The sequence below is a fragment of the Stegodyphus dumicola genome, chromosome 3 (genome assembly GCF_044657685.1).
Source record: "Stegodyphus dumicola isolate Sdum_Otavi_A_Nest chromosome 3, ASM4465768v1".
Taxonomy (NCBI): Eukaryota; Metazoa; Arthropoda; class Arachnida; order Araneae; family Eresidae; genus Stegodyphus; species Stegodyphus dumicola.
In genome coordinates this window covers 134,949,308-134,962,018 of record NC_140770.1, presented here as the reverse complement: position 1 = coordinate 134,962,018, position 12,711 = coordinate 134,949,308, and the positions used below count along the sequence as shown (strand labels likewise).

The 12,711-nt window shown below is 30.5% G+C and overlaps 1 protein-coding gene across 1 annotated transcript in view; it reads right to left on the bottom strand.

The window, feature by feature from the left end:
* Positions 1 to 12,711, bottom strand: part of LOC146998093 (corticotropin-releasing hormone receptor 1-like) — a 315,521-nt gene that overhangs the window by 48,258 nt on the left and 254,552 nt on the right. Inside the window, exon 4 of the mRNA XM_085812363.1 lies at positions 7,266 to 7,378. Within this exon, the coding sequence (XP_085668489.1) occupies positions 7,266 to 7,378 (113 nt within the window). The remainder of the gene's footprint in view (positions 1 to 7,265; positions 7,379 to 12,711) is intronic.

The window sequence follows — 12,711 nt, the reverse complement described above, 5'->3', positions numbered from 1 at the left end:
GCGTATTTGCATCATTTGGATTGATAGAATATGGCAAAGCATGCAAAGGCTATCAGCCTAAAGGAAAGCATATATTCATGGGCGGTTTTGTAAATAAAAGTAGCTTGCATTTCCATTTATTCATGTGTGTATATATATATATATATTTACATTGTTAATGCTAAAATCAATGTTTCATTAAAAATTCATTATTATTTTATTTTTAATACAACATACAGATATAGAATTGTTTTAAATTCCAGTAAACAATAATAATTTATTTTTAAGAAAACTTATTTTATGATTTATATATTATATTACATGAATAAGAGAAACATTTGTCAAGAAATGTATTAAACTTGTACTAGCAGATTCATGCTATCCTAGTAACAAGACTATCATACTGCAAAACTGTATTAAAACTGGGCAAAATAAAATCAACATAAATTCTACATTAAATGTTTAAAAACTTATAAGTATGTAATGGTAGTTATATATACAATATAATATATGTTGTCATTTATAAAATATTAATGAAATGATATTTTTGGAAATAATGCACAAAATTTTAGTTTTGTTTTATAATTAGTTTAACGAATTGTTAGAAAAATATTTTAGGTCATTTCCATTTTTCCCCTGTTGATATTGGTATATTAAAATATATGGAATAATTAAGTTGCATCTAGTTAGTAAAACAAAACATTACGAAAAGTATGATACGGCATATTTTTAATCAATATAATTACTTCATTTTGAAATTATAATATTTTCGTAAGAAATTAATACCACTGAAAATATTATTACACTAAAGGAATAAACGAGATTCTCGACCGCGTTGTTCAAGTTTTTGTAATTTTACTTCATAACACACTCGTACATAAACATATTAGACTGAATTATAAACCAGGTATAACTAATTAGATAATCCTAGAAAAAAGAATAAACTAAACCTAGTAAGCAAAAAAATATATACATTACATTCAGAATTCTAAATGTTTATATAAACGTTTCTCGCAAGGCCTGCCGGGAAAAAGATGTCAAACGTTCTTTGGTCAGACGATTGGAAAAGAACGCTAACATGATTAGTTTTGTTTTTAACAACCACATTACCATTTCAATTAAATACCACAAACAGTGATTAAATTTTGGAATAATTAGTTTTAAATAATAATACGGGCAATTTAAGGCGTAATTTATCGAATGCACAATGACAAAATACTACTATTAGATCTGTATTTGGAATAAATATTTTGCACTCTTTCAACTCATTAGACATTACGAACACTGATATTAATTAATCGAAAAGCTTAAACGTTTAAATACTTACTCACTGCATATAACAGTGAAAAGTGCACGAGAATAATCTGCATAAAATGAACAAAAAATATTTCAAGCAGTAATTGTAAACATTTTCTTACTTACCTGCGCTATACAACCAACATGCATTCAGTCATGTTTTTTTCTGCAACTAGCTTTCAAACACTTTTCTCCTGATTGGCTAATTTCCAGTCAGTCACGTGATTCTTCCGCGCGGCTACTGAAACATTATCTGTAATGCTACAAGCAAATCAACTGTTACCGCTACAGTTTGCTTTCAACCTGTTACCATTACAGGAAATTCTTCTGCAACTTTTTGATTTCTGTAACTTTACAAAACTTTTGCCTGTAAAGAGCGAACTTTTTTTTTACCGTGTACACTAAAGCGCCGTTCGTGAAAAGCACATTGCTCCACTCATCTCGGTCTCATCTAAGAGGTTCATGTGTTTACTTTCTGTGGGAAATACAGAGGGCCTGTGTCAATGAAACACAGACAGTTGGCTTGCGAGCATACAAACCCACATGGTGGAGTCAGTTTCGAACACTTTGAGTCGAGATTCTAGTACCAGTAGTCCTCTGAAGGAGATACTGCACAAAGTGGCGTTCATAATGAGATTTCTTCTGGCCGTTGTTGCAGGCGTACGATCTTGTCCCGATCTTCGAACAGCTCCAGTTTCCAAAAACCGATCCCATATACTGGAAATGACACTTTGAGAATCTTCTAACAATTGCGCTAGAACGAATTGCGTTTCATCCGCATCTAAACAACCAATGACCCTCCACGCAATCAATTCAGCTAAGTCATCTTGCTAGGACATCGTACTAACTGTTAAAAACATTAAACGCATGTAAATTGTTTTTGATCTCCTTCTACGGAAGGAATGCTATAGCCCGCTTTTCACTTCTTATTTCAAACGCATAGTTCTCCACGTCAGAGGCAAAATTTCTGTATTCTAAATTTTGTAAACGTTATAATTTTCCTTTTTAACCTCTTCTATTTCATTTTTATTAAAAGGTTGTCCATTATATGGTTATTTCATAACGAACTCAGAATATACCCTAGCTGTTTTAAGCAGTGGGCTACAAGAAATGGAAAAATAACTAAAAGAATATTTTGCAGATAACAGACATTTTTAAATCTTTAAACTACGAGTGTATTAGATATTTCAGCTATCGTAGAAAATACTATTTATAGCTAACTAATGATAATAAATTTTTGGAAATAAATTGCAAAATTTTATACCATTAATTTAACCTAGAAATTCACAAAAGTATATAATTTAAAGAAACATATTCGTAACATTATACATCATACGGACACCTCTGGTAAGGTTTCTGAATCTCAGGCATGGTAGAAAAATGTTTCTCTAGATTAAGTGCGATGAGTATTTCCGAATTTTTATCTAACGTCTTGTAAAGAGAATGCATTTATTATTTGCAGTTCAATACGTCAGTTTATTCAATAACAAGAAAGAAAGTATTTTTTTTTCTCTTTAGAAATTTTAGCCTTTAAAAAGTAAAGAAAGAAAAAAAGAAGAGGAAAATTGAAGATTTTATTGAATGCCGAGTTAATATATTTTTCATCGTGCATGATTTATTATACTAAGTTATTTACTCCGTCTGCAAAGATATTAAGCCACTCTAATAGGTGAATAAAAGAGAAATTAATTTTGAGATTTTACTTAAAAGAGCACTTAACTTGTCACTGAAAGTAGCTTACGCTATCTTTAAAAATTATAAATATCATTAATAATATATGAAAACACACGTAAAATTTTAACGTGGCCATATCTGGCATAGCATATCTGGCATAGCATTAATAAGCTATCATCTTGCTAGGACGTAAATGTAATACGAACGTAATGTAATAACATAAATGTAGCAGAGCAAGAACCTTGCTTCGTTAAAGTCTTACTTGATTTATTAAAAAGAAAAACGGGAATCAGCAGTTTACTAAATATGCAATTGTATTACCTTATTTGTACAACAGGAACATATTGACATACGCAGATCAAATATGCATGAATAGTTTTTAATTATATGTAATGTATAAATGTGAGTAACACTGAGATTTTTGTAACGTAGAAACTCACAAAAGAATATATGCGGACTTTTAATATATAGTATATAATCAACTAAAGAATATATGAGTACTATTTCATTTAAGAGGAATATTGTATGACAAAAAGTCGTTTAGTCGTTTAGTTTTTTAGTCGTCGTTATATGATTATGTCGAAAATCTTGTTAAAGTTGCTTTTGTTTTCCTATTCTAGTGAATAACACTACTTAGCGTCACAGATTCTCATTTCAGAAAGGAAGAGAAAATTTCCACTCATAACAAAAAGACGAATTTAATATTCTTTTTTTTTTTTTCGAGACAATAAATTACCATATTTATTCTACAAGCTGCTTCAAAACTATTGCACAAACAATGTCTCATCAATGATTCTTCATATGTTTCTCGGACAACAATAGATTCGATTACATGAAATCTTTTACATAAAACACTTGAATTGCGTTCATCTGACGAAAACAAAAGGCCAAAATGTCGATTAATTGGTTGCTTAAAAATTTAATTTCATTAAATATACAAATTCAAAATTTAGCATTTCTAGTGATGGGTGTGTGTGATTATGGCAAAGCCTCGAGGGCTATCTGCCTAAGGGGAGGGATGCCTTCGTGGAGGACTTTCTAAGGGAAACTGGCTCGTATTTGCGTTACACATGGGGAAAACCACGAAAGCGCCCATGCAGCCAGCCCGTTCGCGGGATTCGAACCTCGGACCGAACTACCAGTGTTCAGCGACTTTACCGCTCGGCCGCTGGTGGGCCCTTCTAGAGATGGGAGTTTGGAAAATATACTTATTCAAATACATGCATATTTTTTTAACACCTTTTAGAAATTTTCATTGGAGATTTTATATTTGTAGCTGTCTTTAGCATTATCTTCATACAGTTCTCTAATTAACATATGAACACTTTAATGAATGACACATTGGATAATTTTGGTGTACGAAAGTATTTATAGTCTTGCTTGATTAACTGCTCTATGAAAACTTTCTTATTGACACATTTTTATTACTATATATATATAGTACCCATAAAAAATATAGATTTCATGTTCCTTTAATAATAATAATAATAATAATAATAATAATAACAATAATAATAAAAATAAAAAGAAAAAACACGGGATCAGAATTTTCTTAGTCTGAATCTCATTTAACTCGTTTCTTAAGGGAAAAGTGACAGAACATGTCGTGCATTGAAAGTCTACCTTACTTGACTGATTTCTTAAATTTTGACCTCGGATCTATGGTCTTTACGTATTTCAACTAAAACCATATGTCTTGTAATCGTCTCACCTTGTACGTTTGCTTGCTTTAATTCATTTCTTAAACGGAACGGAACCAAAAATATCGCAGAATGAAAGTTTATATTATTTGGCTCATTTTTGCTTCCTTGTATAAAGTAAAGGAAGCATTGTAATCACGAAAAATTCCGAGTAACATAAATATTTGTAGATATATATATATATATATATATATAAACAAATATTCTCTATTCGTATAAAGCTAATATAAAATTAAAATTTTAATTAAGAAATTTTAATTGCAAAAAAAAAAAAATAAAAATAAAATTTATTATTGCTGCGAACTAATTTACAATATCATTTAAATTCTAAGCGCATATGTAAATTAAGTTCATGTATCTAAAACCATGAAAAAATATATTATTCCAAAAAATTAAATTGCATAAGTGAATAATTGTTGAGTAGGCAGGAGACAGACTTATCAAGGGGAAGTTGCCTCCAAACCTAACTCTTCAATTACTCAATTCGTGTTTCGTCATCCATATAGGCAAGGGTAAAAGTAAAACCAAATGTTGTGAATTACTAAAAAAGAAATTTAAATAGTGGAATTATGAGAAATTAGCAAGAAAATGACTAGAGTTAAAATTAATTAAATATCAATTAAGAGTAGATAACCAAAATTTTTAGAAAACCAAAGCAATTTAGAAACTCTACACGAATTATACATGTAAGCCTAAAATAAACTATATACAATCTATCAAAATATAATAATAAAAGCCAGATTAATATTAATTGGAATATTTATTTTGGATATATTATTTATTTTGGATTTTACCATATTAATTGAAATATTGATTTAAATCGAATTATTTAATTTTATATTTATACGAATAGACGAATACGAATAGAGAATGTTTGTTACGAATACAGAATATTTGTTACGAATAGAGAATATTTATTAAATTCAAATTTAATTCCTTGCAGCAATGGCGCAAGAGAATTATTTAAATTTAATTTTACTTTACTATATTCTTATTGTTTATGTAGTACTATGTTACAACATTTCGTGGAGCTACAGCTCCTAATAACTTTTTAGCAAGGTTGCTGCAATGTTCCTACCTACTACTATTCTTGTGAAACAATATATATATATATATATAATTATATATATTATATAATTATAATATTACCACTCTGCTACTCGGTTCAGTGAGCTCAGATTTTTTATTCTTATATGTTTGGTAAGTTGCGGATTTTTTGCTTTAACCGTAATTGAATTATGTTATTCTTATCTTCCGGTTAAGGTTTTTATGCTTTTAAATCGTCGTGCAATATTTGTAGTATTATCAACAATTTTAAAGCTGTTTGAGTGTGGCTAAGCCTAATTATTTTTACTACAGCAGCCATATTTGTTTACATTTGAAACTTAGCATAATAGTGGATTTGTTGCCAATCTAGACAAACTAAGCTTCGCAACAACAAACATAACGCTAAACATAACATCAGATTTTTTAATTTCTTGTACGAAATAAAGGAAGTATTGCAATCGCAAGAAATTTCGGGTATCGTATTTAAACGAAAATATCCATTTTGATCGCCCTTGAATCAATTTGAACGATGTTTTTGAGTGATATGGGTAATTACCAAAACAATAAACGCTCATTTCTCCCCAAACGGATTTTAAAATTGATTTAAAATGAATTCAGAAGAGATATTTTCGGGATTTTCTTACGTGTCTCGTAATACTCAAAAACGAGTACCCTCCGAACGTTGAAATTTTGTAGATGGAATTGCTACAATATGTAGTTGTTCACCTCTGTTTTTGGTTGCAAACCTGGCTGGGTGAGTACAGATTTTTTATTGTTATATATTGATAAATTGCATATATTCTGCTTTAGAGTGATTGAATTATGTAGTTCTTAAGTCCCGGTTAAGGCTTTTATGCACTTAGTTAACTGCATGGAATAGTTGTAGAATTATCAACAATTAAAATTTTTTTGATAATTGCTATTGAGCCTAACGAAGCCCAATTAGTTTACATTTGAAAAGTAGGGTAGTGAATTAAGTAACTTCCTGAACCAACTTCAGTGTCTTTCTGCCGAGTGGGACCAAAAATAAGCTTTCAGTTTTGGCCGAATTGCTTACTTTTGCGTTGAAATTTTAATAGTAATTTAAAAATTTCTTTTAACTGATTTTTAACTGTATTTGGTGTTTTATTTTTTTCTGTATTTTACAAATTTTAATGAAGATATTCTGAGTTTTTGGGTATTTTTGCCTTGCCGCAAAGTGAGAATTGAATTAATTGAGTGAGAGATATATCTCTAATAAAATTTGAGGAAATAAGTTTAAATTAAATGCAACGAAAAATGTGTAAACTTTTTCGTTGCACTTTTCCGTTGCAAGAGGCCATGCAAGGAAGTCATGTGTTGCCCACATCCGATTCTTTCAAACTGAAAACATAAGTGTGAAACAATGTGGACTTAACTGAAAACAAAATTTTTATTTTGTAAGCAATTTTTTATTCCTCTTGAGTTCACTATATTTTTGAATCACCCTGTATATGTAATAAACGCAGTTCCTTAAAATAAGCTTAGCGTATTTCATAATTCAACAAGATTAATTAATTGCGTACTTGAATTACTTGAATTGATACTCACTTAAAATAACAGAAAATGAAGAGTGATATGGATAATGAAATTATTGAGATAGCAGATCCAATGACGACGATCAGTGCAACGATTGTAGGTATCCATGAACTTGGGTACAGAGCCTAAAAATAAATAGTAAAATAGCACGCATAAATAACACACTTTACAATTTTCACGTACATAAATTAAAATTCACATGTAAGAAAATGAAAACTGTTCACTTATTGCCAGATTTTCTCCTAAATAAACAAGCGTTTCGTTTCGGTCCATGTCCACTCAGGCGCTAAAAAAATGGCGAACATCATTTCATTATTTGCGAGGTTATCAGCAATTTTGAATACAAAAGACTCAAAAACACATAAAACGACTGTAGTTGCTTCCAAGCGGAATTCACAGTAGAGTTATGAAGTGTTTTTGAGGGGAAAAACGTGTACGGTGTTGCGACTGATAATTAAGGATGAAAAGGACTACAGTTTTGGAGGTTAAATAAAACTTCCTTCAGTTCTGGAAGGGGAAATGATGAAAGAGAAGCATATGCACTTGCGAGATTAAAGAGAGAAATTCGAGAATGTTCTAGCTAAATGATAGGAATTGAATCCTGTGGCGCCATCTATTGATCAAAAAATGAACGCAAACATAGTAAGAAACAAATTCCTGAAAATTTGACTCTACAGAAAGATTAGAAGAATAATATCTTAAAAGATGAAAAATGGAAGATTAGCGAAGTGGTATTCTAACTACAAAATAATCCTGTACTTTTGATCTACTTTGTACTTTGGAATGGGATTATTATGCAATGTAGTTAAAAAAATTCTAATGTAAGAATAAATTTATTTAAGCATAAAATATAATCTAATACTTTCGCGTGCCGTGTTAAAATTCGCAAAATAACCATGAAAATTCGCGCCACGATAAAGATACTCCCTTAACTATGTGTCTCTAAATACCTCGGCATCGAACTTTTACTGGAAGACCAGAATCATAATCTGAACAGGCAGAGAAAACAGAATTTAGCTTGAAGAATAATAAAAGAAAGTGTAATAGATAAGACGATACTGCAAATACGTTGGAGATCTTAAGTAGCCCAAATCTAGTTACTCTTTCGTAAAATTTATCGATTTCGCAGTATTCCGTATAAAATTTAGCAGTAGAATTTTGATTTGGAAAATCTTTTCATTATAAGCATGTTCGACCGAACTTTGAAAGAACTTTTTTTCGTACAATTTAACATCTTCTATTTCAGCTGACTGCATTCTCTATCTTTGAATCTTAGCTTTCATCCTCCGCGATTAGATTAAGCTATTTATTACGGGAATATTCTCAATCTCTTCTTGCCTTACTTAATCGTATGGGATTCAATTGATCTTTTCCTCTTTTCACATTATTCTTACATTTGGAGGATTTGGAATTTTTAAGTTCCAGTCTTTTTTTTTATTAATTTCTGATAATAAATAATTTTTGAAATATACTTTTTGTTTTTATCGTACTAAGGTGTGCCAAAAGAAATATATACATATTTTGAATAATCTTAAAATTATTGTCTCTACATATAATAAAAGAAAGAGTCTATCTGTATGTGACTATCGTTCATGCTGCGCTAAGCTTAAAAGATCAATGGCTACGAAATTTGGTACATAGGTGCATCTAGACAACAGCCAGTACAGCTTGAAGCTTGAAGCGATCTGATTCTAGTCAGATTTTTTTATTTTATATTTTTTGATGAAATCGCATCATTTTGAATAGTTTCATTCTTTTAGAAATGTGGGTTTAGCAACAGGTTTTCATTCAATGCTTTGTATACTGGACTGCTGACTGTTGAAAATAGGAGCTAATGTATTATTAACTAGCGCAAGTACCCGATGCCAATTAAGTTAGATTGAGAGTAATACCTCTAACAACAGAGAGAACGATACCGCTGTATTCCTTCTCTAATAACGATGCAAAAAACACGATTCATCGTCATACATGTTTCAGTCTGATGCTATATGGAAATCACATAACAAATTTTGATAAAAAAATAAACTAATTCTCTCTCATTATATCAGCAACAATGGCGTGCAGTTTCTAATGATTTTCGTCTTTCTAATCAAATAATCGTAAAGGCTCAAGTTCCATCCAATATTTCACCTGTATTCAATTTTAATCGATTAAATGTGAAAAAAAACTTATTATAATTGTTCAGACTTAATTAACGCGAACAAACAAACACACAAACAGACATTCTTCTTTATATGTATAGATTTTGTAAAATCTACAAATTTTTGATTAACAGACTGTACGATTTGGAAGCGAGCAGTAGCAACACTTTTCGAAATAAAGAATTTTTATCTTCAACGCGAGACACTGTTCCTACTCGGAAAAATGAGTGCGAAAATGAGCGCTTTCAGAGTTTTTAATTAATATTTCAGCTGATTAAAATGGTACGCAGTCGAAATAGTTTCCACGAATTTTTGGAATCGGGAATAATGTATTTAATGTGTGGTAATGTTATTATTTCATCGTAAAACATTTTATTTGTTTGAAATTTTTTATTAACAAACTCTAGGATTTGAAAGCGAGCAGTGGCAACAATTTTCGAAATAAAGCAGATTTTCATTGCTAGCTCTCGACACTGTCGCCACTCGGAAAAATGAGAGCAAAAATTATCGTTTTTTTGAGTTTTTAATGAATATCTTTGATTTTAGCTACTTTTTTCTGGAAAAAAGTCGACGTCGACCTTTTCCAGGACCCAGAAAAGAATCGCAGAAAGTTTGGCGACGCTAGCTATAATAGTGACTGAGTTATTAGAGAACAAACAAACATACTTTCTTCTTTATATATATATAGATTATACACGCAACACGAACATCGCAATCTTCGTATTCTGACGTTCATGTGTCTCGCGAGGCACAACAGAAACAATTTCCTTTTTTTCCTCTCTTTATTAGCTAATGGCAAAGAGGTTTGTACATTTTGAATTATGTTATCCGCAAAGCACAATTTTGATTAGTTGTTTCTTCCTGGTAATAGTTTCATTCTTTTAGAAATGTGGTTTTGACAACCGTTTTTCATTCATTGCTTTGGATACTGGATTGTTGACTGTTTTCTTTTGAAAAATATGAGATTTGTTGCTTATTTCATTGTAATTTTTTTTCATTATATTTTAATTATATAAAAAGTTTTGCATGATCTTTTTTAGGAAACAAAGTTCTTAACTTTCTTTATACCATTTGAATTCTTAAGATTTTGCAACGGGAACTTCGTTAATTTATTTATTAGGGTAGTTAATATTTGTGTTAAGGAGTATTGCTTATTTCATTGTAATGTTTTATATATATATATAATACATTTTTATTCAAATTTCTGCTTTTTTAAAAGTTTTTTATATGGTTGTTCTGCAGAGTAAAATTCTGTGCAATGTTTAAATTTAATGTTTGGTGTTCCCTTTAGACATTTTTCTGGTTTATTTAAAAGATGAACGAAGCGTCTAGTTTATTAATATAGGGCTTATTTTCAAAATTTAAAAGAATTAATAGAACGGAATGAATAAATGTCTTATCAATGTCTGTTTTTAAGGTTACCCTCGCAGTTCCTACAAAACACCGTACCATCTGCCCGAATTATCTTCATCGGAAAACATGGATTATTCTTTGAATATAATTTCAATAACAATGCTACAAAATGTAATTAACACGTGATTTTTAAACTCATAATCCGCTTGCCTAACAGATATTTGCTCTAATTCTGATAAAAAATTTTCATTAAATTTCCCGTCTTTTGAGATGCGTTAATGACCGCACTCTTCTAGAACATTTTTGTGGATATTCTAAAGAGTTGTAAAGTGATTTAGAATTCGAAACCCAACCCTTCGACTGTTAACCGAATGTGCTTCCGAAATCGACACCTCCTAGAACTTAGAGGTTCCTAGGAGGTGTTGTTACATCACGGAGGCATGCGGTAAGATAGAAAAAAAGTTCTTGCTCTTCTAGCTGCCCAAATTTCTCTCAGATTCGAGTGAGGGTAAATTATATAAGTGCGTTTGCTGGAAACACTTTAGTATACAGTCTTTGCCCTTCGAATCCAATTTGAAACTTCTCGATAAATGTTTTTGAAGCTCCGGGATAAATTTTTTTCCTAAGCTTATTCTTACTCCATTCAAATTTTCAATTTATTAAATCTGAAAGATAAGAAACTTTGAATTACGGGGTATTAAAATATGTTTGTATTACTTCGGGATATCCTTTATCGATACCAGGTTAAAAACGTTTTTTTCATCACAAGGATTAGTCATAGTTAGCAATGAAACGTTTTTAGAGCGTGCTTGAACTAGCGCGTAGCGTTGAGTGTAGGTGCATAAGCATCACAACTGTCGAATAATTCGCCATCCGAAATAATTGAGAGTACACTGTATTTTATGAAAACCTTCTAAATCCCAGAATTCAATCTCAGTGACCTTTCCCGCAAATGTCCATACCCGGCCTTAATTTTCGCAATCGATGGTCATAGGCAAGTACTTAAAAAAATATTTTAAATACCGCAAATGTTCATATATTGACAAAACAAATTAATTCGTAAAATTTGTGAAATCTAAATTTGTATGCAGTCCCTCAGTCCTAATTCTTATTTTCAGAAAAAAATTTATATTCGGTATAAAGATTAAAAAAAAAAAAAAAAAAAAAAAAAAAGTTTGACTTTCTTCCCACAAAAATTGTCCAACATATTTAATTTCAAAATTTTGACATTTGTCATCATTTTTAATTTGCCTTGAAGAGTGAGTAAATAAATAAATTAGATTAATTCGAGATTCACTTTTCGCTTTTAAATTCTATTCAGTGATGTTCGGTTGCCATTTACTAGTGTATAACAGCCTTTAATTTGTAATTTTGCTGCATGTCATGTGCCAAACTTTTTTTCGCATAAGTAATTTATATTTAAATTATGTTATTAATATTCTCATAAAGTTTTGTTAATTTAGAACCATTATCTAATAATCATTTCCAAAATTCATTACTAAAAATGCTTTTCATTTTTCATTCATGCAAATAATGTTACGAGCTGTCTAAGTAGCAATACGTTTGACTGTGTGTCTGCCAGAATTTTCTAGATTACGAATTCTATAAAGTTCCTTGAATAAAACGTTTTTTTTTTGGGGGGTGGAACCTGAAAAGATTCAGATTTTAACGGTCACCCAAAAGGGGTTGTTAAGGTTTTTACGCTCTCGATGACATCGCAATCTACAAGTCTGCTGTTAAACTCATTCCTATTAACCCCTTTTTTTGTCCTTTTAGCTTTATTCTTTAAGCATCATTTGCTTCTCAGTTACGCCATATACAATTCAAAAGCAAAAATAGAGTATTTAGAATTCCCGATGCAACGCTAAGTTTCTGGACACGTGTTCCTGCTTTTTTCAGTCTTTTCTCAGTTAATCATATCAATATTCAGTATTCTTACTGAGATGGCTTTATAGAATATTTTG